The sequence below is a fragment of the Papio anubis genome, chromosome 8 (genome assembly GCF_008728515.1).
Source record: "Papio anubis isolate 15944 chromosome 8, Panubis1.0, whole genome shotgun sequence".
In the NCBI taxonomy this organism is placed as follows: Eukaryota; Metazoa; Chordata; class Mammalia; order Primates; family Cercopithecidae; genus Papio; species Papio anubis.
This window is the reverse complement of record NC_044983.1, coordinates 69,612,820-69,640,039: the sequence shown is the minus strand read 5'-3', so window position 1 is coordinate 69,640,039 and position 27,220 is coordinate 69,612,820. Positions and strand designations below refer to the sequence as shown.

General features: G+C 40.9%; 1 protein-coding gene across 5 annotated transcripts; it reads left to right on the top strand.

The window, feature by feature from the left end:
• The first annotated feature begins 597 nt into the window (after positions 1-597).
• ELOC (elongin C) lies at positions 598-27,220 on the top strand. 5 transcript variants are annotated; one of them, XM_009213221.4, is made up of 4 exons: positions 598-665; positions 14,223-14,276; positions 17,550-17,693; positions 26,496-27,220. In XM_009213221.4, exons 2-4 carry the CDS (start codon positions 14,273-14,275, stop codon positions 26,684-26,686), a joined length of 339 nt encoding a protein of 112 aa, XP_009211485.1. In that variant the 5' UTR covers positions 598-665; positions 14,223-14,272; the 3' UTR covers positions 26,687-27,220. The 5 variants fall into 5 exon arrangements, with proteins under 5 accessions (XP_009211485.1, XP_009211484.1, XP_009211486.1 ...); XM_009213220.4 differs by lacking the exon at positions 598-665 and adding an exon at positions 746-869; XM_021942446.1 differs by lacking the exon at positions 598-665 and adding an exon at positions 1,005-1,036.

The window sequence follows — 27,220 nt, the reverse complement described above, 5'->3', positions numbered from 1 at the left end:
TGTGCGTGAGCTCAGGATCCAGAATAGCTGAGCTAACCCAGAGTCAGAGGCAGGACCCTCGGGGGTGTAGTGCGGGGGGAGGGGGGTTTGTTAGTTTTCAGTTAGCGTTGAATTCTACCGGGAAGAGAGGAAATGAGGCCAGCCGATTGCGCTAGTCGTTGCTGTGCTGGCTCTTCTGCACGCACAGCAACTTTTCACGAGGGACAGATGCTGCTTCATAAAGAGCACGATCTCGTTAGCAAAGAAACCGCCCTCCCACGTTTCAATCTTTCCTCAGCAGTCTCCCACCTCCAGGCGTACCCCTAAATGAGAGGCAGGGACAGTCTCTAAAACCACCAAAATCTTCACACGCAGTGCGAGAAACTACAAGTCCCAGGATGCAGGGCTGCCTCGGTCCCAAGGCCGACGGTATCCACCAGAGAAACTACAAATCCCAGAATGCAGTGCTGTCTCGGACTCCCGAGAGCCTCTCTAAGGGTGCGTCTTTACAGTAATTGGATCAGGGTCTGCGCTGCATGCTGGGAATCCAGAAGAGATAGACTCGGATTGGTCGAAATTTGCCGGTGTCGTTCATAGGCTGGCCTACTATAGGGGAAGAGAGTAGGGCGCTACGCACTACCTCTAGACGGAAGTGAGCGACGCACTCTGCGTCCTCGCCTCACCAGGTACGGATCTCCCGCGCGTCGCAGAAAGCTGCTGTGACCCAGCGGAAGTAATTCTTTCGACTGCCCCGGAACCCACAGAAGCAGGCAGCTGGGGGCGGGGGGGGCGGCCCTGGGATAGGGGCTGTGGCAGTACGCGGGGACCCGGCTGCGGTGGCTGCGGGGCTGACGATTGAGTCTCGGGCTGGGGCGGAAACGGAGCTCCGGGTAAGGGTGGAGGGCGAGGGAGGCCGAGAGGGGACGAGCTCGCAATCCCACTTCCCACCCCTTCCCTTCTGGGCGGGGAAGGAACGGAAGCTGTTAACCTCCCTGGGCCTTCCCAGCCCCTGGTTTGGGGGAGGGGATGGCGGCGGGACCTTTCCTGGCGCCGCTCGGTGGGTTTGGAAAGAGGTGGAAGGAGGGGCAGCAGCCAGCGAGACTGGGCCTTCTCCGGGCTGAGCGCGGGAGGGTGGAGTTAGGAGCATGGTAGCCCTGTCGCTTTTTTTTTCTGCTTTCCTCGTGTCCGCTCAGATTCGTTATTTTCTTGAAGCCAGTCCCTAGCCCAGGGAGAGGTCTCTCGCTTCTTCCAGCAGCAGTACCCGAGAAGTTTACCTTCTGGGTAACTCGTTGGATGATCTATGCTCGACTTCATGAGTTGGGGGTTTCGTGCATCTATTGCCCGTCCAGTCTTGTCTGAAAGGAGGTATCTAGTGTGAAATACTGTGCCCAGTGAGTTTCTCTTAAGGAACTGAGATCTGTTTAGTAACATATAACTGTAGAGTTTGTGCCATTTTAGAATGAGCATTTGTACTCCACATTGCTTTTAGTGTAGAAAACCGAAATTCTTTTTTAGAGGGCCGGGGGAGACAGACTTTTGCTCTTGTTGCCCAGGCTAGAGTGCAGTGGTGCGATTTCGGCTTGCTGCCACCTCTGCCTCCCAAGTTCAAGTGATTCTCCTGCCTCAGCCTCCCAAGTAGCTAGGACCAAGACGCATGCCACTACGCCTGACTAATCTTTCTATTATTAGTAGAGACGGGGTTTCGACATGTTGGGTTGGCCAGGCTAGTCTCGAACTCCTGACCTCAAGTAATCCGCCCCCTGTCGGCCTCCCGAAGTGTTGGGATTACAGGCGTAAGCCACTGCGCCTGGCCTTGAAATTCTTTAGTGTCTTAAAACCTCACTTTTTAACTGCCGTCTTGGCTTTTTTTTTTTTCTTTTTTCTTTTTCTTTGCTTTTTTTTTTTTTTTTTCTTGAGACGGAGTCTTGCTCTGTCCTGAGGCTGGAGTGCAGTGGCGTGATCTCGGCTCACGGTAGCCTCCATCTCCGGGGTTCAGGTTATTGTCCTGCCTCAGCCTATGGAGCAGCTGGGACTACAGGCGCGCACCACCACTCCCAGCTAATTTTGTTTTTTTGTTGTTGTTTTTTTGTTTTGTTTTGTTTTTTAGTAGAGACGGGGTTTCACCATGTTGGTCAGGCTGGACTCGAACTCCTGACCTCAGGTGATCCGCCCGCCTCCGCCTCCCAAAGAGCTAGGATTACAGGCATGAGCCACCGCGCTCGGCTCCATATTTGCTTTTTGATCCCCGAAAGTTGTTTCCTTTTCTGTTCATTGACCTAAAATGACATATCTCTGATCTCATTTACATTATAATCATGTTGTTGAAACGTAGCAGTTTACATGTGGATTTATTCATTCTGGACATACAATGGCAAGGAAACAGCTGTAGTACGTACTATAATGGGTATTTATTGTTTCTTGCCAATGATGATTTGGGGTCCCTGTTTAATTTTAAATGACCATTCCTCTTTTACTTAAATATGAAATTTAATAACTATCATTCAAAAAATATGCATATATGCATTACCAGATGGTAATTCCCTAATATAATAGGCACTAGTTCACAGCCAGAAGTTATAGTCAGTCCTATACATCAAGTTCTAAAGTGATACTTAATTGTTTAAATCTTCTAAAATGTTTATCTGGGTTTTTTTGGTAGATTTTTTAGTACTGGAAAATAATCAGGGAAGTCTTTGCTATTATGCTCATACTTATTTTTGAGTCAGAGTCTCACTCTGTTCTGCACTCCCAGGCTGGAGTACAGCAGTATGATCACAGCTCACTGCAGCCTCAACCTCCTGGGCTCAAACTATCCACCTGCCTCAGCCTCCCTAGTAGTTGGGACTATAGGTGCCCACCACCACACCCAGCTTATTTTTTGTTTGGGTGGCTCAAGTGGTCTTCCTACCTTGGCCTCCGAAAGTGCCAGAATTACAGGCGTGAGCCACCAAATCTGGCCGGCTATGGTCACATTTATGTGTTAATGCATTTCAGCTAAACTGCTATCCTAAATTCTTTATTGTTCTGTTATTAAGTAAGAGCAGAAAAAGCTCATCCAGTAATGCCTGAATTTCAAGCCTCAGCGATTAGGAAAATAATAGTACATTCACTCAAGAAATATTTATTGAGCATCTACAAAGTGCCAGGCACTATTCTAGGCCTGCTGTCAAGGAACTTGAGGAAAGAAAGGATATGTGTAAGTAAGTGAGTATAGTTTCAAGAAGTGATAAATGTGAAAAAAATATATAGCAACGTTAAGGGTTAGAGTGACTGGGATGGGAGTGTCTAATTTTGGTAAGATCATCAGGGAAGAGCTCTCTTGACGAGTTGATATTTTACTTAGAGATCTAAATGATGAGGATTTAAAAGCTTTTGAGACAACAGCAATTACAAATACAAAGACCTTGAGGTAAGAGTGAACTTGACTGATTTTGAGGAATACCAAAAAGGCCAGTGTAGCTGGAGCATAGTGAAGGAAGAGTGGTGGGAGACAAGATCAGAGTGGTAAGCAGGAAAGTAAATCAAATGTCCAGTTGAGATATGGTAATTTGAACTAGAAGTGTAGAGTTGAAAGTGAGTAGTAGTCTGATTTGGAATGTAATTTGAAGCTGGAACCAAATGGGTTTAGCTTTCTTCCCAGGAATAAAATAACCAAAAAAAAAAAAATGTTTTTTGAATAACCAATCATTTTTCCAAGCATTGGGGTAAACAGCAGTGCATGTACTGAAATGTGGAAGACTGGGAAGGGTGTATCAGTTTCTGAGATTGATAAATCAGAAGTTCTGTATGGGAATTAACTGAGTTCGATAATTAATAGGCACCTGAGAATATGTGCAGTAGAAAAGTTGTATATTCACAACTGGCACTCAGGAGAAAAACTAGGGAGATGACTGGGAGTCATATTTTATAGATGATATGTGGTCTGGAGGACATCAAATAGAGAATGTTAAATGGAGAAGGCAGATGACTGGGAGCACTCCAGTCAGAAGAGGAGCATACAGTAATGGAAGCAGAAAAGTAATGGAAGGAGTGTGTGACATCTGGAGTACTAAGGAAAAAGTGTTTCATGATGGAGGGAGTAGGCAACTGTTTAAAACACTGCTAAATGAGCATTAAAGATTGACCCTGTGACTAAGTGAAGTAATTGAAATTTGATAAGAACCCCTAACATGGACTGGTGGGCCAAAAGGCTGATCAGAATAGGTTAAGAAGTAGATGGTAGATTGGTGTGTGGGTGGGAATAATGGCCATAGCAGAGTCTTTAGTTAGGTGAGGGGATAGCAATCATTGCTTAAGTGGAAAGATTAACCTTTGGTAGGAAGGACAGTTTTTATTCAATATTTTGAAACAGCAGGGTGGACAAAATGTATGTTATACAAAAACAGGAGCGCTGAAGGTGGAGAGACAAGGCAACTGAAGTGATTGGTTTCAGTTTATTTTTAGCCAATCTTTCTAAAGGTTCTGTTAATTATAATATGTAGAATCCATGATTCATACACATTGTAAGTTGGGAATATCTGCTCATAATTTTAAAACTGAAACAAGGGGGTTTGTAGATATTATTTGAGAGAATAATTAGGTCGTTTGCAGGGGTGAGGCAGACAGACTCAGTGAGAAGATGCAGTACTCTGGAGCCCTTAAGTTCTGTGTTGTGGGAGAGCGACTCTGGGTAATAAACATGGGAAGCTGAGTTAGAGGTGGTTGTTAGGGAAGGATGAATTTCAGATGGATTTAGTCATGATATAGTGGAGCCAGAATGGACTTTTGTACATAAATGAGTCCAATTCTCTCATTTGGAAGATGAAGAAACAGAAGTCCTATCACTTAATTTATCTGAGTTTCAAGATAGAAATACCTAACAGAGTAGAAATGCAGATGTGGAGATGGGTTCGCGTCTATATAAGGTAGCCATTGACTTTCATTCAACAGGGCTAGTTCTTAATTTATGATAAGAGATAAAAGCTGTGGACCTCCTCATTCCGCTTACCCTGAACTGCACATAGGCACAAAATTGTGCTTACAGGTTCAAGGATTTGGGATTCTGCTGCTTATCTGTGAACCTCGAGGAGTAAGGGACTGCAGATTAAGAACCTGCTAGAACAGGGTCAACAAGTTAGAACCACAGGCCACATCTGACCCACTACCTGCTTTTATACTACCCACAAGCTAAGAATGCTAAGAATGGTTTTTAAATTTTTTATTAGTTGGACAAAAATTCGAAGTAAATATGTATTTTATAACATGAAAATTATTGGCTGAATGCAGTGGCTCATGCCTGTAATCCCAGCACTTCTCGAGGCCAAGGTGGGCAGATTACCTGAGGTCAGAAGTTTGAGACCAGCCTGACCAAATAGTGAAATCCCATCTCCACTAAAAATACAAAAAATTAGCTAGGCATGGTGGTGCTTGCCTGTAATCCCAGCTACTCAGGAGGCTGAGGCAGGAGAATCACTTGAACCCGGGAGGTGGAGGTTGCAGTGAGAGCCAAGGTTGCGCCACTGCACTCCAGCCTGGGTAACAATAGTGAAACTCTGTCTCTTTAAAAAAAAAAAAAAAAGAGAGAGAGCAAATTATATAAAATTTACCTTTTTTTTGCCCATAAATAAAGTTTTGTTGGATCATAGCCACACTCAATCGTTTACATCTTGTCTGTGGCTGCTTTTGCACTCCAGTGGCAGAGTTGGAATAGTTGTAATAGAGACCTTACAGCCTGCTAAGCAAACAGTATTTACTTTCTGGTCCTTTAGTGTGTCATCCACCACACTAAAAATGTAAATTCCAGGATACGGGTGGAGGAGAGGTTGTTGGATTTATTTTGTCCACAGATTCCTCCCAAGCATGTAGAGCAGTGCCTGGCACATGGTAGGCCCTCGATACATATGGGAATGAACCTCTGGTTCAAAAATAGAATAATGGCCAGTGTTCTAATGTGTGCTAGGCAGTATTCTGAGTGCTTGTATATGTAAAGCCATTTATTCTTCAGAACAGCTCTGTGAGGTAGATGCTGTATTATCCTCATTTTACCGTTGAGGAAACTAGGCACAGAAAGATTAGGTTAGTTTTCCCACAGTGATATAGCTAGGAGTTTGACTGATTTTAAGCACTGCATTATATGGAAGGCTGAAATCAAGTCTTCAAAAATGATAGAAAGCAGCAAAAGGATAAATAGGAGTGATGAAACAGGGTAATGTAGCAAAGAAGGAATACATTCTTCTGTAGCGTTGTTTACTCTTAAGACATTCAAGACCCATGTCTTGGACTGGGTGTGGTGGCTCACACCTGTAATCGCAGCACCTTGGGAGGTCAAGGCAGGAGGTTTACATGAACTCAGAAATTCGAGACCAGCCTGGGCAACAAATAGGAGACCTCTATTTAAAAAAAAAGAAATGTAGCCAGGCTTGGTAGCAGGCTACTCAGGAGGCTAAGGTGGGAGAATCCTTTGAGCTCGGGAGATTGAAGCTGCAGTGAGCCGGGATTGCACCACTGTACTTCAACCTGGGTGACAGAGCAAGAACCTGTCTCAAAAAAAAAAACCCATGGCTTGGTCAGTATCTCAGTGTGTGCTCCTTATGTGTATCGCTGTTTGCCTCTTTGATGAAGTCCAACTTCCCAAACTCTCACCTCTTTTCCTGTTTTCCTACACTGTCTTCTTGACTCACTCCTCTGGCCAGACTGGTCTCCTTGCCATTCTCCCTCCATAAAAGGCTCTTCCTTCAGATATCCGTGACTCATTCCCTTGCTTTCTTCAGGTCTCTGTTAATGTTAGTTCTTCACCATGCTGTATGTATTATTTTGTTTTGGTTTTCTGTCCCCACCATTCTTCCCATGAGGTTGAAATCTTTGTTATGTTCATCTCTGTCCCCAGTGCCTAGGCGAGCATCTAGCATACTAACCCTTGGTAAATATTTATTGAATGAATGAATTTGTAAACTGATTTCCAACAACACTGAGTTGCATTATGTGCCCCAGGCTGTCTGACTCAGGTCATACTGTTCACTTTGCCTGGATCTCCCTCTCTTTCCAGTTTTGCCTAGTAAAAATACCTCTACCAGCTTGCAGTGAGCTGAGATCGCACCACTGCACTCCAGCCTGGGCAACAGAGTGAGACTCTGTCTCAAAAAAAAAAAAAAAACAAACCTCCATCCATCAAAAGCTACTTTCCTTTTATAGCTGTTCACTTAACAGATTTTCTGTTGCAGATTTGTAGTCTCATATTTCCTTTCTTTGGGATGACCAACGCTTATTCCTCCTCTGTTAGTATTTGCATATCTAGAGAATTTGGGTTAATTTTATTACTGGTGTCACTTTTGAAAGCTTAATTAGGCAGAAAACCATCCTAGAATGATGATATCTTTGGAGTTAAGGTAAAGTAAACTTCAGAAATGCTATCATTTTTTAAAATTCTAGCTTTAATATAACCTACATATGGTGAAATGCTAATTGTACCATTTAGTTTTGACATTTTTATCACTCCAGAATGTTCCTTTCTAGTCACTTGCTGAGCTATCATCATTGGTTTGTTTTGCCTGTTGTATAATTTTATATAAATCGGATAATACAGTGTATACTTTTTTGTTTGGCTTTTCCACTTAGTGTAATATTTTTATATTCTTCCATGTTGTATCAGTAGATCATCCCTTTTTGTGAATAGTATTGCTCTGTATGAATGTGCCATAGCTTATTTATCCATTCTCCTATTATGATGGACTCCCCATGAGCAGTGTATGAGAGTTCATTTGCTCTACATCCTCTCCAGCATTTAATGTTGACGGTCTTTTTAATTTTAGCTATACCGGTGGCTGTATAGTAGTATTTTGTTGCAGTTTTGAGTTTCATTTCACTGATAAGTAATAATGTTGAGCACTTTTTAGTGTGTTCATTCAATTCTTCTGTCCAACTTTAATTGGATTTTTTTAATTGACATACAGGCATTTTTTAATTTACTCTGGATGCAAAGCCATTGTCAGATATGCGTTGTGAATATTTTTTTCCAATATGTGGCTTGAGTTCTCATTTTTTTCATTTTTCTTTTTGGTTTTTGAGGGGATTTTTTGGTTTGTATTTGAGACAGAGTCTTACTGTTGCTCAGGCTGGAATGCAGTAGAACCATCATGGCCTGCTGCAACCTCAACTTCCCTGGGCTGGGGTGATTCTCCCATCTCAGCCTCCCAAATACATGGGACTACAGGCATGCACCACCATGCCCAGCTAATTTTTCTATTTTTTATAGAAACAGGGTTTCACCACTATGTTGCCCAGGCTGGTCTCAAACTCCTGGGCTCAAACATTCGGCTTGCCTCGGCCTCCCAAAGTGCTGAGATTATACGTGTGAGCCATGATGCCCAGCTGTGGTAGTTGATGAACAGAAATTTTGTTTTGGAGAAATCCAGTTTATCAAGTTTTTCATTTACAATTTGTGCTTTTTGCATCTTTTCTGAGATTTTTGTTTTGTTTTTTGAGAAAGTCTCGCTCTGTCACCCAGGCTGGAGTGCCTGGCTGGTCTCAAATTCCTGACTTCAAGTGATCTCCCTCCCAGAGTGCTGCGATTGCAGGTGTGGCCACTGCATCTAGCCGCTGAGAAATCTTTGCCTACAGTGAGGGTATGAAAATAATTTGTTTTCTTTTAGTAGCCTCCTTTTGCATTTTAAGTTGAATTCTGTGAACCATCTGAAATTGATTTTTGTGTATGGTTTAACAGTGAGCTTCTAATCCATATGGCTATTGTTCCAGCTTCCTTTGTTGAAGAGACTGTCCTTTCTCGCCATACACTTTGACTCACTTTTCCAGTATAAGGATTCAGGAAGTCTGTTTTTTTGTTTTGTTTTTGGTTTTTTTGCCATTTATAATTTGATATGAAACGACTGCAGCCCACCAAAATATAAATAACCATCATTCACTATCCAGGGACCGCTTAACATTACTGTGATTGCCTGTTGCAGTCCACACTACCATATGTAATACTTCTTTTTTTTTTTTTTTTTGAGACGGAGTTTCACTCTTGTCGCCCAGGCTGGAGTGCAGTGGCATGATCTCGGCTCACTGCAACTTCCACCTCCTGGGTTCAAGCCATTCTCCTACCTCAGCCTCCCAAGTAGCTGGGATTACAGGCACCCACTACTACACCCAGCTAATTATTGTATTTTTCGTGGAGGTGGGGTTTCACCATGTTGGTCAGGCTGGTCTCGAGCTCCTGACCTCAGGTGGTCCACCCATCTTGACCTCCCAAAGTGCTGGGATTACAGGCAAGAGCTGCTGTGCCTGGCCCATGTGTCATATTTCTGATTGGTGATTTGTGGTTGGTCTAAAATACAGTTCTTAAGTATCAGAGATTTCTTCTGATCAAAATTCCTTAAGCCCCACAATACATGACAGATCATAGGACTGGCATTTGTGAGGGTGTGTTACTAGAAATTGAGACCCTGCCAATGAGATATTATAACATTGATTACTGGGTATTATTAGATGAGTCGTCATTTTATTACTAAAAGTTTGACCATTTGGAAGAACAGCAGCTGTTACTAAGTATTAGCTATCAGAAACAGATTGGAAATTGAGATCAATGCTTTTACTTTGGGTTTTAATTTTAATTTTTTTTGAGAGCTCCCCTCAAGATAGAAGTGTGTTTACTTTAATGACCTGATAGAATTCTTAGTAAAAACAGAGAACTTCTGTCTTTGACCCACTGCCACTGAAGACAAAACTTGAACAACAAGCTCAGAACAGAAACTCAGAGTCTTAATGCTAAGAGAGCAGGTAGCTTTAGTGCTAGGAAATTTGAGGACATATCAAATAATTAACATCTTCAAACAACTGTATCTGTTCTAAGAAACACGAAATTCCAGAAATCTTGTACAGGAATACATGTTTCATACACTCGCATATATTATTAACAGTTATGGTAGTGGGTACATAATTGGGAGACTGCTATTTTAGGTATCCTAATTTTATAAGATATGCCTGTGTCCTATAATTTTTTTTTTTTTTTTCTCGAGACAGGGTCTTGCTCTGTCACCCAGGCTGGACAACAGTGGTGCGATTTCGGCTCACTGCAACCTCTGCCCCTGAGAGGTTGCTTAAGCAATTCTCCTGCCTCAGCCTCCAGAGTAACTGGGATTACAGGCGCACGCCACCCCACGCCCAGCTAATTTTTGTTTTTGTTTTTGTTTTTGAGATGGAGTTTCACTCTTGTTACCCAGGCTGGAGTGCCATGGCGCGATCTTGGCTCACCGCAACCTCGGCCTCCCAGGTTAAAGCGATTCTCCTGCCTCAGCCTCCTGGATAGCTGGGATTATAGGCATGTGCCACCACACCCAGCTAATGTTGTATTTTTAGTGAAGACGGGATTTCTCCATGTTGGTCAGGCTGGTCTCAAACTCCCGACCTCAGGTCATCCGCCTGCCTTGTCCTTCCAAGGTGCTGGGATTACAAACATGAACCACCATGCCCAGCCCATCAAGCTTTTTTTTTTTTTTTTTTTTGAGATAGAGTCTTGCTCTGTTGCCAGGGTGGAGTGCAGTGGCGCAATCTCCGCGTACTGCAACCTCTGCCTCCCGGGTTCAAGCAATTCTCCTGCCTCAGCCTCAGCCTCCGCCTCCAGAATAGCTGGAACTACAGGCTGCCGCCACCACACCCAACTAATTTTTGTATTTTTAGTAGAGATGGATTTTCACCATGTTGGCCAGGATGGTCTCCATCTCTTGACCTCGTGATCCACCCACCTTGGCCTCCCACAGTGCTGGAATTACAGGCGTGAGCCACAGTACCCAGCCCCATCAAGCATTTTTATACCTGTGTAAGCTAGTTGTATTCTTTTTTTCTGGTGTTTTTCTAGAGTTCGTGGATTTTTTACATTTGAGTCTTTAATCTGTAGTGTATTTTTGTGAGTGATCTGTAAAGTATTTGTTATTAAACATACACATACACAGAAAAACTTGAAGAGATTAGTGTTTATATGTAGCACCCTAAAAGCATAATGACGTCTCAGGCCATTGTTCATGTTCTTTCTTCTGCCTAGAACTATTCTCAATCCAACGGTTCCCTTATGACTGGCGTTTACCTGCCCAATTCATACTTCCAGAATTCAGCTCTGTCATGCAATAGATGTTCAAGCTGAGATTTTTGTCTCCTCAAACTTAGATTTCTTTAGATAACTTATGGGTTAGGTCCAAATGTAATCATATTTTAAATATTTCTAACTCCTACCTAAGAATTAGGAATTTTAACTCTTAATGTTGATTTTCCCTTTCAATGTTGGGAGAAAGGGTGGGTCTCCTCTTCCTCTGCTTAATCTCTGTTGTATAAAATGATGGAATTGATTTACTACATTAACTCTCTAGAGAAACTGTTGCTGCCCATAGGGCTCCTAAGATGTGACTTTGCGTTGTTGCTTAGCTACTGCTAGTTAAATAAACATCCTCAATGTTTTATTCTAGAGATTTTCCAGATAGAAGAGTTGGCCCTTGAAATTCTTGTACTTCAATCTTTCTAGCATTTTTTCTTTTCTTGACAAAGTATAATGAAAAGAAAATAATAATGGCTGTTGTGAATTTTTAAATTGTGTAATATCATAAAATGACAGTACTATTTTTAAATTTTAGAGAACTGTTTGAGGATTTACATCAGTAGCTGTTGAGAATTGTGGCAATTAAGTTTAACTGGAGCCAGAATTTTTTACTGTGGCAGTAGGCAATAATGGAAGGAGTGGAATGTGGACTGTGAAGGCAAACCTACCTAGGTTTAAATCCTAATGATGCCACTTAAGCTGTAGAAGCCTTGAGCAAGTAGCAGACTCTTCCAGTGTTCCTCATCTCTAAAATCAGAATAATTCCCTTGTGGAAGAGTTGTTTTTAAATAAGATAGGCCAGGCACAGTGGCTCACACCTGTACTCCCAGCACTTTGGGAGGCTGAATTGCGTGGATCACTTGAGGTCGGGAGCTCGAGACCAGCCTGGCTAACATGGTGAAATCCTGTCTCTACTGAAAATACAAAAATTAGCCAGGCATGATCCCATGCACCTGTAGTCTCAGCTACTCGGGAGGCTGAGGCACAAGAATCTTTTGAACCCAGAAGGCAGAAGTTGGCCAAGATCACGCCACTGCACTCTGGCCTGGGCCAAAGAGTAAGACTCTGTCTCAAAACAAAACAAACAAACAAATTAATTAATTCCTTAATGTATATAAGGCATTTAGTACAATGTTTACCACTTATTAGGCCTGCAAAATGTTCATCGTTATTTCATTGTTACTGCTGCCTGTTTTCTCTGCTTTATCTCACATTGGAAATGGTACTTTGGGAGGCTGAGGCAAGTGGATCACCTGAGGTCAGGAGTTTGAGACCAGCCTGGCCAACATGGCGAAACCTGGTCTTTACTAAATTACATAAATTAGCCAGACATGGTGGCAGACACCTGTAATCCCAGCTACTCAGGAGGCTGAGGCAGGTGAATCGTTTGAACCTGGGAGGCAGAGGTTGCAGTGAGCTGAGATCACGCTACACACTCCAGCCTGGGCAACAGAGCAAGACTCCCTCTCAAAAAAAAAAAAAAAAAAGGTACTTTTGAATATCTGTCTCCATGCTTAGCAAGTGTTCTAGACTAAGATTTGATTTCTGCTCCTGCTCTGTCACTACCTGAAACAAATTGTTTAGCCTCTCTACATGGATGACATTCAAACCTGAGGCATTAGAGAGGTTACCTGCAAGTTCCTTTTCTGCTCTGAAGTGTTATGGTTCATTTTCTTGATCCTTCTCTTAATGCCAGAAATAAAATTTGTCAGGAATTTCTTAGAGCTGGATAGTTAGGAAATGCTTTTTTCCTATAAATGACATAAAAAAGAGTATCAGTATGAATAAGATCCTCCTCTGAATAAATGCTGTAGTATGTTACTAAAATACAAATTACTGAGAAAGTGAAACATTTTCTTTAGCAATCATCTTGTTATTTTGTAAAATTTATAATTTCTCAAAAAATTGTAAATTTTTGACCACTTTATTGTTAAATTTCAAAACTTAGGTAGCCTGTATATGGAACAGATGGAAGCATAAAAATATGTATGTATGCTTATCTAATTAAAGAGCAAGACTTCTCTTTTTTCTTATTTATTTATTTCTATATTTACTTTAGAGGTAGGGTCTCAATATGTTGTCCAGGCTGGTATCAATCTCCTGGGCTCAAGCAGTCCTCCTGCCTCAGCCTCCCAAAGTGCTGGGATTACAGGTGTGAGCCACTGTACCCAGCCCTGTGCTTTTTTATTCTCATGGAAGTTACTGGAATGTCCTTGGTTATTATATCATGCCATTCATTCAAGCAAATATTTGCTTATTGTCTACTACTGTGTACTAAGTACAAGATCCAGAACTTGCTGTGTCCTCCCTGTGTTAAGTCAATATGCATCATCCTTCCAGCACATTGATGTGTACCATAACAAGGTGTACAGAGCATTGCTAACCTCAAAAGCTCACTTGAGCTTTGGTGTCCAGGGATTTTCTTGGGGTTTCATTCTGTAGACATGATTGGTGAGTCATAAGCAACAAGACTGAGCTCAGTCTTCAGCACCCCTCCAACTGGAGGTGATGGAGATATCAAAAAGCCACCTCGGAACCATTTGTCCTGAGTCCTCTTGTTAAACTATCCAAAGGCCCACTGTGAGTTACCTGTTTAACGTAAACTACCAGGACCCATGATGAATAGCAGAGACTTGCATCACTAGGGAAATTCCAAGGATTTAGAGGCCATATCTCAAAACGAGGATCAAAAACCAGCCAACTTCTTTGTTATGCAACAGGACTGATAGTTTTGTTCGGATTTTCAGCAGAGTCCTTTACCCAGAAAAAGAATAAAGGACCTCTGCCTTAGAACACCTCAGTATGGCAGTTTTTTCTTGATAATTATGTTCTGTGTATGTATTTTAATGGAGTGAACATTTTTACGTGTCTGTTACTTTTAACATGTCACACTTATAACCTCTTCAACAACCCCACCCCCAATCAATTTATAATGATTGTTTCTATTTTAAGTAGTCTTTTTCCAATTCAAAAGTGGCAGCTGATCAAGCTGTCAAAGCATTTTGCTATTCAATTGATTTTGTTAAAGTGCAGTGTTTTTGCTGTGTAGGAATGGTGAGCTCGTAATGTAACCAGGAGGGAGAGTTCTTAAACTTTTAACACCAAGGACATATTAAATAACAATGAGTGAAAACTTGTCTCTTGCAACATTAATCTTAATATGATATTGTTATATTTTCAGGAAACTACTAAAGTTCCTGGGGAAGCAAAGTAGAATTTCATAAGAACAAAATGGGTAAGCTAAAGATAATTAATTTTGTGTTTTAACTAGTAGAAACTGGTTTTTTGTTTCAAAGATCTTCAAAATCAGTGAACGCAAGTGAAATTTCAGTAGACTGAAATTAGTTGTCCATATCAACAGCTTATTTTTACTACACAGTCATGCCCTGCATAATGATGTTTCGGTCAGTGTTGAACCACATGTGTGACATGGTCTCATAAAGATTATAATAGAGATGAAAAATTCCTGTTGCCTATGGTGACATCTCGATGATCCTGTCCTTGTGTAGGCCTAGGCTAATGTGTGATTGTATCTTAGTTTTTAACAAAAATATTTAAAAAGTAGAACAAAAATTACAATTTTTTAAAATAGAAAAAAGCATATAGAATAAGGATATAAAGAAAAATTGTGCTGGGTACAGTGGCTCATGCTTATAGTCCCAACTGCCTGGGAGGCTGAGACAAGAGAGCTGCTTGAGTGAGCCCAGGAGTTCAAGGCAGAAATAAGCCATGATTGTGTGACTGCACTCCAACCTGAGCAACAGGTAAATTTACTGTAGCCTAAGTGTGCAGTATTTATGAAGTCTGTAGTAGTATAGTACTGTGTTAGACCTTCACATTCACTCACCACTCACCCAGAGCAATTTCCAGTCCTGCAAACTCCATTCTTGGTGAGTGCCCTATACAGGTATACCTTTTAAACTCTTTTATGCTATATTTCTACTGTACTTTTTCTATGTTTCGATACACAAATACCATCATGTTAGAGTTGCTTACAGTATTCATACAGTAACATACTGTACAGGTTTGTAGCCTAGGAGTAGTAGGCTACACCATATAGCCTAGGTGTAAGTACACTCTAGATTTAGTAAGTATACTCTTAGGATGTTTGCGTCATGACAAAATTGCCTAATGATGCATTTCTTGTCTTGGAAGGTATCTCCATCATTAAGCAATGCATGACTGTATATTCCTGATAGGCAGATCAGTAATAATATCGTGGTAACTCCAATTTGTGATTTTTAGTGAGTAATTTTACCTTAAGAAATTTGAAACTTTCACTACAAACATGAAATGGTTTCTGTTGCAAAAAATATTAGAAGCATAAATTGAAATAATAACCATTATTACTTTCTTTTTAGAGGTTGGCAAAAACTGCTAGAAATCTATATACTTGAATAGTCTATAATTTAGAAGCTACTTACATCTTTATGGGTCCTCCAGCTTTTTATGAAAAATTAGACAAAAAAAGATACTAACATAGCTTTCACCAGATTGTTAATGTTTTGCCACATTTGCCTTCGTGTGTGTGTGTGTGTATTCATACTGTAGAGTTGGCAAAACTCCATCTCAGTCCTCTTAGGGTCCTAGCTGGGTCTGAGAATTAAATCGACATAACATAGATGAACATTTGTTACATAACATAAGATGACATAACACAGATGGAATATTTATCACAAGTTTTACATGGAACAGAAGCCCTTTTTAAAAAAACAAAGACCAATGCCAGGCATGGTGGTGCATGCCTGTTTCCCAGCTACTTTGGAGGCTGAGGCAAAAGGATCTCTTGAACCCAGGAGTTCCAGGTTACTGTGAGCTATGATTGCACCACGGCACTCCAGCGTGGGTAACAGAGCAAGGCCCTGTCTCTTAAAAAAAATAAACCATAAATAAATAACTAGTCCAGGTGCAGCAGCTCATCCCTGTAATCCCAGCACTTTGGGAGGCCAAGGCAGGTAGATCACTTGAGATCAGGAGTTCGAGACATCCTGGCCAACGTGGTCTACTACTAAATACAAAATTTAGCTGGGCATGGTGATGGGTGCCTGTAATCCCAGCTGCTGGGGAGGCTGAGGCAGGAGAACCTCTTGAACCTGGGTGGTGGAAGGAAGTTGCAGTGAGCCAAGATTGTGCCACTGTACTCCACAACAAGAGTGAGACTCCGTCTCAAAAAATAAAAAATAAATAAACAAATAAATAGGCGGGCGGGTGGGTGGGTGGGTGGATGGATGGATGGATGAATAAATAGATGGATAGATAAAAACATTTTTAAATTATCATACTGCATTAACTTGTCTCTTTAGTCTCTAAATAGTTTTCTACTTCAAAGACTGTTCCTCAATTTAAATTTGTCTGGTTGTTGTGATTTAAATCAAATTAAACATTTTTGGCAGTGGTAGCACATGAGTGATTTTGAGATTTATATTAATTTTAATTTTAGAGATTTCTGAATTAATTGTTTAACAAATGGATATCTGTGGCCAAACAGTACTTCAGCTTCATCCTTCTGCTTCTTTCTAGGGCTTCCTAAGTTTTTAGAATAAACCTTAAGCTATTTTATTTCACATGTTAATAATTATAAAAGTTAAAATTCTGTTACAGTACAAAATTGTAAAAATTAAGGAGATTTTTACTCGTGTATGTAACTTTTACGCTTTATGTATGTGGCTACTGTGACTGAAGCCAGTACAGCAGCAGTGGCAGTAGCAGAGTAACATCTGTGCACTCTGTCTCCTCATGTCAGCTTTGGGTGTTTTTTAAAGGCCAATATTTTGTCCGTATTAATTACTTTTAATCTTGCATGAATTTAAACTGAGTATTGTTTAAATGTGTACTTTGGTCATTATTTTTAACCATCAAGTGTGAAATGCTGAGTAAAAGAAGTCTTTTAGAATTTGGGGCTTGTCAAAGGAAGTTGAGCTCACATGGCATATAAACACTGATTTGTAAATCTGCTATACATCTTATTTTTAAAAATGAGTATTTCAGGTGATAGAATTAAAGTCATACTAGTTAAATATTTTGTCTTAGTCTCCAAATTTGAATGGGCTGCTTTGGTTACAAAACAACTGTTAATACCTTCTTGAAAAATACTAGTAAATTTTCACTGAAGTAGCATTCTTAAATCTACAGTTTATTCTGATATTGGAAGATGTTTATAGAGAAGTATAAAACAAGGAGTTAAAAACTGTTAAAGTCTTGGTGACTATTATAATACCTTTCAGAAATGTTTCTGGTCTGAGTTCTTCAAATATTAACCTTGTTAATAAACCTTTTATTTATTTATTTGAGGCAGAGTTTTGCTCTGTCACCCAGGCTGGATTTTTGTATTTTTAGTCGAGACAGGGTTTTACCATGTTGACCAGGCTGGTCTTGAACTCCTGACCTCAGGTGATCCGCCTGCCAAAGTGCTGGGATTACAGGTGTGAACCACTGCGCCTGGCCAAACCTGTTTATTTTTAATACATTGTGTGATTCAAAAATTGTTTTACTACTTACTTTACTTTAGATGGAGAGGAGAAAACCTATGGTGGCTGTGAAGGCCCTGATGCCATGTATGTCAAATTGATATCATCTGATGGCCATGAATTTATTGTAAAAAGAGAACATGCATTAACATCAGGCACGATAAAAGCCATGTTGAGTGGCCCAGGTAAGCACAGTTCTGTCTTCTTCTTCATATGTTCGCTTTTAATGTTTGATGGATGTTTGTAAGTTGAATTAAATGATTCAGCATTTAAAGAGAGTAAGTCTTCTAACATTGTTGTATGATTACATTTTTGTTTTTTTCTTTGTTTGTTTGTTTGAGAGAGAGAGAGTTTCGTTCTGTTGCCCAGGCTGGAGTGCGATGGTGTGATCTCAGCTCACTGCAACCTCCCCTCCTGGGTTCAGGTGATTCTCCTGCCTCAGACTCCCGAGTAGCTGGAATTACAGGTGTGTGCCACCATCCCTGGCTAACTGTTGTGTTTTTAGTAGAGATGGGATTTCACCATGTTGGGCAGGCTGATCTTGAACTCCTTACCTCAGGTGATCCGCCCATCTCAGCCTCCCAAAGTGCAGGGATTACAGGCATGAGCCACCGTGCCTGGCCTTTTGCTTGATTATGTTGCAATGGGAAAAAATTGATTTCTGCCATTTTCTGTTTTCAGTTATTTATCCTATACGTTTCAACAAGACTGAATGGATTTCCCTACATTAGTTTTCTATAGTCAGCGTTTTTTTTTTTTTTTTTTTTTTTTTTTTTTTTGAGATGGAGTCTCACTCTGTCGCCCAGGCTGGAGTGCAGTGGTGACATCTCGGCTCACTACAACCTGCAACCTCCACCTCCCAGGTTCAAGTCATTCTGCCTCAGTCTCCCGAGTAACTGGGATTACAGGCGCCTGCCACCACGCCTGGCTAATTTTTTGTATTTTTAGTATAGGCAGGGTTTCACTATATTGGTCAGGCTGGTCTTGATCTCCTGACCTCAGGCGATGCACCCGCCTCAGCCTCCCAAAGTGCAGGGATTATAGACATGAGCCACTGCACCCGGCCCATTGTCAGCCTTTTAACCACAGACTGGTGATTTGTGTTCCTAGCTAGATAAAAAGTTTATACAAGTTGCCACCTTCCAAATCTCTATTCTTTTTTTTTTCATTTCGAGACGGTGTCTTGCTCTGCCGCCCAGGCTGGAGTGCAGTGGTGGCATCTCAGCTCACTGCAACCTCCGCCTCCCAGGTTCAAGCAATTCTCATGCCTCAAGCCTCCCAAGTATTTGGGACTACAGGTGCCCACCACCATGCCTGGCTAATTTTTTGTATTTTTAGTAGAGACGGGGCTTCACTGTGTTAGCCAGTATGTTCTCATCTGACCTTGTGATCCACCTGACTTGGCCTCCCAAAGTGCTGGGATTACAGGCATGAGCCACCTCACCCAGTCCAAATCTCTATTCTTAACATTTTTTTCTTGAAGTAAAATTCACATAATGTAAAAGCAGCTGTTTTAAAGTGTACAATTTAGTGGCATTTACTACATTCACAGTATTTTGCAGCCATCATCTCTATCTAGTTCCAAAACATTTTATTACTCCAAAAGCAAGCCCCATACTCATTAGCTGTCACTATCCCTTCCCATTCTTTACCCTCAGTGTCTGACCACCACCAGTCTGCTTTCTAATTTACCTATTCTGGACATTTTGTATAAATTGAATCATACAGTATATGGCCTTTTGTATCTGGCTTTTGTTATTTTTCATGTTTCCAAGGTTCATTTATGTAGTGCGTTCACAGTACTTCTCTCTTTTTTATGACTGAATAATAATCCATTCAGCCAGATGTGAATATACCACAATTTGTTTATTCATCAGTTGATAAATATTTGGGTTGTTGACACATTTTGGCTACCATGTATAGTTCTGTGAACATTTGTGTACAAATAATTGTTTGAATACCTACTTTCAGTTCTTTTGGATGTCTTCTTAGGAGTGTAGTTGCTTGATTATATGACAATTCTGTTTAACTTTTGGAGGAGCCACAAAACTCTTTCCATAGTGGCTGAATTGTTTTACATTCCTACCAACAATGTGCAAGGGTTCCACTTTGTATACATCTTGGCCAATATTTGTTATTGTCTTTTTTTTTTTTTTTTTTTTGAGACGGAGTTTTGCTCTCGTCCAGGCTGGAGTGCAATGGTCAGATCTTGGCTCACTGCAACCTCCACCTCCCAGGTTCAAGCAGTTCTCCTGCTTCAACCTCCTGAGTAGCTGGGATTACAGGCATGCACCACCATGCCCGGCTAATTTTGTATTTTTAGTAGAGATGGGGTTTCTCCATGTTGGTCAGGCTGGTCTCGAATTCCCAACCTCAGGTGATCCATCTGCCTCTCAGGTGATCTGCCCACCTTGACCTCCCAAAGTGCTGGGATTACAGGCGTGAAGCTGCTATCTTAATGGGTGTGAAGTGGTTATCTGGTGGGTTTTTGTTTGTTTGGTGGTGGTGGTGGTTTTTTGAGATAGTTTCACTCTTACCCAGGCTGGAGTGCAGTGGCACAATCTCCACTCACTGCAGCTTCCACCTCCCAGGTTCAAACAATTCTCATGCCTCAGCCTCCTGAGTACCTGGGCAGGTGCACGCCACCATGCCCAGCTAACTTTTTGTATATTTGGTAGAGACGGGATCTCGCTGTGTTGGCCAGGCTGGTCTTGAAAACTCCTGGCTTCAAGCGATCAGCCCTCCTCGGCCTCTCAAAGTGCTGGGATTACTGCCACCACACCCAGCCTCTCTGGTGATTTTGATTTGCATTTCCTTAATGACTAATGATGTTGAACATTATTTAATACACTTCCTAGACATTTTTGTATCTCCTTTGGAGAAACGTCTATTCAAGTATTTTGCCTATTTTTGAATTGGGTGGTTTGTATTTTTGTTGTTGAATTGTGAGAGTTCTTTATTAATTCTCAGTAGTAGACCCTTATCAGATACATGATTTGCTAATACTTTCTCTCATTCCATAGTTTTTTGTTTTGTTTTGTTTTTTTTGAGATCGAGTATTGCTCTGTCACCCAGGCTGGAGTGCAGTGGCTCAACCTTGGCTCACTACAAGCTCCACCTCCCGGGTTCACGCCATTCTCCTGCCTCAGCCTCCTGAGTAGCTGGGACCACAGGCACCCGCCACCATGCCTAACTAATTTTTTTGTATTTTTAGTAGAGACGGGGTTTCACTGTGTTAGCCAGGATGGTCTCAATCTCCTGACCTCGTGATCCGCCCGTCTTGGCCTCCCAAAGTGCTGAGATTACAGGCGTGAGCCACCGCGCCTTTTATGGTGTCATTTGAAGCACATTTTTATTTTTATTTATCTTTTTAAATTAATTAATATATTTATTTATTTTGAGACAGAGTCTCGCTCTGTTGCCCAAGCTGGAGTGCAGTGGCACAGTCTCGACTCACTGCACCCTCTACCTCCCGGTTCAACCAATTTCCCTGTCTCAGCCTCCTGAGTAGCTGGGATTACATGTGCCCACCACCACACCTGGCTAATTTTTGTATTTTTAGTGGAGATGGAGTTTCACCGTGTTGGCCAGGCTGGTCTTGAAATCCCAGCCTCAAGTGATCCACTCGCCTTGGCCTTCCAAAATTTTAATTTTGAAGTGTAACTTATTTTTCCTTTGGTTTTTGTGTCATATATAAGAATCTGTTGTCAAATCTAACCCTGTGTTTTCCCCTGTGTTTTCTTATAGGCTTTTATGGGTTTGGCTCTTTAATTTAGGTCTTTGGTCTTAAGTTAATTTTTGTTTATCCTGTGAGGTAAGAGATCAGCTTCATTTTTTTGCATGTGGCTCTTCCACTACCATTTATTGAAGAGACCGTTTCCCCATGGCATCCTTATTAAAATTCAGTTGACTGTAGATGTTTGTATTTCTGGGCTCTCACTTATATTCCATTGATCCGTATGTCTGTTCTTATGCCAGTACCATGCTGTTTTGATTACTGTAGCTTTGCAGTAAGTTTCAAAATCAGAAAGTATGAGGCTTCCAACTTTGTATTTCTATTTCCAGATTGTTTGGGCTATTTGGGATCCCTTGCAATTCTTTCTGGTTTTGTCTGGGTTTTTTTGTTGTTGTTGTTGTTGTGGGGTTTTTTGTTTGTTTTTGAGATAGGGTCTTGCTCTGTTGCCCAGGCTGGAGTATAGTGGCACAAGCCCTCCTAGGCTCAAGCAGTCCTCCCACCTCAACCTCCTGGGTAGCTGGAACCACAGGCGTGCACCTTTTTTAAAATTTTATTTTCTGTAGTGATGTTGCCCAGGTTGATCTTGAACTCCTGGGCTCAAGCAGTCCTCCCGACTTGGCCTCCTAAAGTGCTGGGGTTACAGGTGTGAGCCACCGTGTGTGGCCACAATTCTTTTTCTGTTTTTACTATGGAGATTTTAAAACCTACACAGAAGTAAAGAGAACTGTATAATACAGCTCCATGTACCCATCATCCAGCTTCAATAGTTATTAACATTTTGTCAGCCTTTCACTCTGTCTCCCAGACTGGAGTGCAGTGGCGCAGTCTCAGCTCACTGCAACCTCTGCCTCCTGGGTTCAAGCGATTCTCCTCCCTCAGCCTCCCCAGTAGCTGGTATTACAGGCATGCCACCACCACACCCAGCTAATTTTAGTATTTTTAGTAGAGATGGGGTCAGGCTGTTCTTGAACTCCTGACCTTTAGTAGAGATGTTGGTCAGGGTGTTCTTGAACTCCTGACCTCAAGCAATCCATCTGCCTCGGCCTCCCAAAGTGTTGGGATTACAAGCATGAGCCCTGTGCCTAGCCCATTTTGCCAATCTTAAGTTGTTTCATTATCCCTACTTTTTTGGAGTATTTCAAGCACATGCCTGATGTTGTGCCATTTCACTTGCAAAATCTGCAATAGTTCCCCTGCACCTTTTCTTTTTTTTCCAGGCCATCGGTTAATTTTACAGAGAAGCAAGGTCATTTGTATGCTGTCCATATTTCATATTGAATTATATTTGAGTTTTATTCTGTAAACTCATAGTTAAAATTCCAGAGACTTGACTAGACTCTGGTACATTTTTGTAGGCAAAGGATACTTTGTAGGTAGCACTCTTGTATTCCTGTTATATCATGTCTTTTAGCAGTGTCATGCTTGATCAGTGGGTTCCAGGTTGTCAGGCTGATTCATCCATTAAAAATTTCCCACTCTGAATTAGCATTCATGTGATTATTGTTAAGATTTACTTTGAGATTACAAAACAGTGACTTTCCAATTCTGTAAAATTTTTTTGCATTTATTAGCTAAAATTGTCCTATAAGATACTATTTGGTTACATTGAAATACGGTCTATATGGGAAAGATGATAAAGACTTGATTTTTTTCCTTTTAAATATAATTTTTCAGAGTAATGAATTGATTCTTCAGCATCATCTAGTAGTAAAGAGTGTTTTGTTCTTGAGTGCATGTCATCATGAATTCATGACTTTATATTTCATGTTTTTCAGTCTGTTGCAGTCATTCTTACTGATGCTCAGATTGTTCCATTTGCTTCATTTTTATGTCAGAAAGAGCCACATTGTGTTAACTCCTATGTCCTTTTGACATGGCTCTGTTAGTCTTGAGTAGTTATACTGCTTTCTGTAATAAGATTTCTTAGGCGTGTCATGTACATTGTTCCCCAATCCTGAAAACAGCTGTTTCTTCAAAAATCCCTGTTTTGTTTTAGGAGAAAATGGTATTTAGGGGCCCCAATCTGGGTGCTAAAGACACTCATTGCTCCTTGGTTGAATTGCACCCTTCACTCCTCATACACACACACAACATGGCTCTGATGAATATGATGAATTGATTTTGGGCTTTTCCACAGGACAATGCAAGGAGGTACTTTAGGGGGAAAAAAAATCACAAATGCCAACAGAATTTTAATTAAAAATTAATTTTATAACAGCAGGCTAGAAGCAAAGAACTTTTGCTTTTTATAAATTTGATCTTTAATTTAAACAGGAGATTTTTATCTTGGAAAGATCAGGAAAACATTCAGCCTCAAATTACTGTTTGCATGAAAAGGAATGAAGTACTGATAACATGCTACAGTACGTATGCACCTCCACAGCATGCTAAGTAAAAGAACTCATACACAAAACGTCACACATTTGTATGATTCCGTTTATATGAAATATCCAGAATAGGTAAATCCATAGAGACAGAAAGCAGATTGGTGTTTGCCAGAGGCTGGGGGTGGAGTGAGGAAGATGAGGAATAACTGCTTAATGGATTACTGGGTTTTAATTTGGGGTGATGAAAATGTTTTGGAACTAAATAGAAGGGATAGTTGTACAACGTTGTAATACTAAATACCACTGAATTGTACACTTTAAAATGGTTAATTTTATGTTATATAAATCTCATCTTTTAGAAAAATCACTAATGTTTGTTTAGTATCAACAGCTTAATAAGTGCCTATTGGTAATATTTCAGTTATGTATTCAAGAAAGGAAGTTCTAGTTATTGGCAAACCAAAATTTACCTTATTGTTGTGAATTATTTGCTGAGTCCTGCTGTACTGCTTTCTTCCTATTACAGTATACTGCCAACCAACAGATATATAAAAGGCATTTTATATATATTTTAGTATTTTAAAATATTGTATTCTCAAATACTGTATTCTCAAAGTATATTTGTAGATGTGAAATGCCTTTTATATTCAGTACACAGTGCTAGTACTAGACTGCTAAGAAAATATTTTATCCCTATATGTAAAGGCTAAATGATACAACCTTTGTGTAGCTACAGAAATTTTGAGGAATGACTGAAAAACTGTTTATGAAATGCTGTTAAAGGAAAATGTCTTGTGAAGAGATCTCATTAACATGATCATGTTTTTAAGAAACTGAAGGAGGAAACAATGGAATTCCTTTCCTGAAATGTTTCTTTTGCTTGCTTGCTTGTTTGTTTGTGGCAGGGTCTCTGTCTGTTGCCCACGCTGGAGTACAGTGGCGCCATCATGGCACTCTGCAGCCTTGAACTCCCGGGCTCTAGCAGTCCTCCTACCTGAGCCTCCTTAGTAGCTGAGACTACAAGTGGGTCTCCCAAAGTGCTGTAATTACAGGCGTGAGCCACCATGCTCAGCCCATTTCTTTTAAATAGAATTTTTCTTATTTTAGGTAAATAAATAGTTTAAATAGTTTTTTTGTTTGTTTGTTATATCTTTTAAGACGGAGTCTTGCTCTGTCACCCAGGCTAGAGTGCAATGGTATGATCTCAGCTCACTGCAACTTCCGCCTCCTGGATTCAAGTGATTTTATATATTCACTAATTCTCAGAAAAGCTAAATCAAAAAACCCGTTATGTGCCCTGGCTTTATTTTTAAATGGCAATTCAGTACAACACAGGGATCCTGATGATCCGTAAAGACTTGATTGCCTGGATTGATCTTTTTTAAAAACGATTTACTTTTTCATCCTGCTCACCCTTCAGTAATCATATCACCAAGATTCTTAGGAAAAGCTACTTAAGTTTCCAACCCACAGGGAGAGAATTTTTAAATTCAGTTTTGATGAATCTCAAGTACTATCTTTTTTTGAGATGGAGTTTCGTTCTTGTTGCCCAGGCTGGAGTGCAATGGCGCAATCATGGCTCACTGCAACCTCTGCCTCCTGGGTTCTAGAAATTCTCCTGCCTCAGCCTCCCGAGTACCTGGGATTACTGGCACTCGCCACCACGCCCAGCTAATTTTGTATTTTTAGTAGACATGGGGTTTCACCATGTTGGCCAGGCTGGTCTCGAACTCCTGACCTCAAGTGATCACCCACCTCGGCCTCCCAAAGTGCTGGGATTACAGGTGTGAGCCACCCCGCCCTGCCCCCAAGTACTATTCTAGTGAAGGTTTTTTTATGTTGTTGGCCGGGTGCAAGTGGCCAAGCCTTTAATCTTAGCACTTTGGGATTCTGAGGCAGGGGAATCACTTGAGTCCAGTAGTTCAAGACCAGCCTGGGCAACATGGCAAAACCCTGTCTCTACAGAAAATCCAAAAATTAGCCAGGCATGGTGGTGCTCACCTGTGGTCCCAGCTACTCGAGGAGGCTGAGGTGGGAGGATCACTTGAGCCCGGAAGGCAGGGGTTGTAGTGAGCCACAACCATGCCACTGCACTCCAGCCTGGGCAACAGATCAAGACCCTGTGTCAAAAAAAAAAAAAAAAAATTATTATGTCATTAATACTAAAAAAATCAGAATTCCGTAATTTATTTGGTGCTAATTGAGGTTGTTTTAATGATGATTAGTTTGCTAGGGCTGCCATAACAAAGTACCAAAACTGGATGGCTTGAACAACAGAACTTTATTTTCTAACAATTCTGGAGTATAGAGGTTAAAAATTAAGGTGTTGGTAGAGTTGGTCTCTTCTGAGGCTCTCTTCTTGTCTTGTACGTGGCCATCTTCTCCATGTCTTCACACAGTTTTCCCTCTGTGCCCATCTCTGTCCGGATCTCCTCTTATGAGAACACCAATCATGGCCAGGCGCAGTGGCACATTCCTGTAATCCCAGCACTTTGGGAGGCTGAGGTGGGCGGATCACGAGGTCAGGAGTTTGAGACCAGCCTGACCAACATGGTGCAACCCTGTCTCTACTAAAAATACAAAAATTAGCCGGGCGTGATGGCGTGCACCTGTAATCCCAGCTGCTCAGGAGACTGAGGCAGGAGAATCGCTTGAACCTGGGAGGTGGAGGTTGCAGTGAGCCGAGATCACGCCATTGCACTTCAGCCTGGGTGACAAGAGCACGACTCCGTCTCGGGAAAAAAAAAAAAAAAAAACCACCAATCATATTAGATTGCCACCCCAATGACCTCTTTTAATTACCTCTTTAAAGAACTTATCTCTAAATACAGTCACATTCTGTGGTACTAGGGGTTAAGACTTCAACATATAAATTTGGAGAACACAATTCAGCCAATAACATACATAATTCTTTTGTTTTACAGGTCAGTTTGCTGAGAACGAAACCAATGAGGTCAATTTTAGAGAGATACCTTCACATGTGCTATCAAAAGTATGCATGTATTTTACGTACAAGGTTCGCTACACTAACAGCTCCACCGAGATTCCCGAATTCCCAATTGCACCTGAAATTGCACTAGAACTGCTGATGGCTGCGAACTTCCTAGATTGTTAAATAAAATAAATTATAATAAACTGTTAACTCTTTTCAGTATTTAATACCTGTAGTTCAGTTAGTAACTTTTTCATATATAGCATGTTGCCTGTATGCAGTTGAACTATATTAAGTTCATTGCAAAGCAGATTATCTTCTGTTTTTTTGCATAGCAATCAAAGTTGAAATTTGTTTGCTACATCAACAAATTAAGGACATTTTCACAAACTGAGAAATAAACAAATATGCCAATTCGTAGGTGGTTTTGCCTTATCCTTTGAATGTGACTTAAAATCAGCAATGATGATATAGTAAATACTGAAATTTAGGCATAAATGAACACGTTCTACAGGGAAATAATGGGGCTAAGTATTTTTATGTTTTTAGTGGTTTTTTAGAAACCTATTCTGATCTTATAGCTGCCGTTAGCATTACTAGAGTTATGCGAATAATTGCATTATAAACATGTTTATAACTTAGCCAAAACATTTTTATAACTCTCCAAGTATGAGTTGAAATTTCTTATGTCTTTTGATAAACTGCAGTATTCTTTAA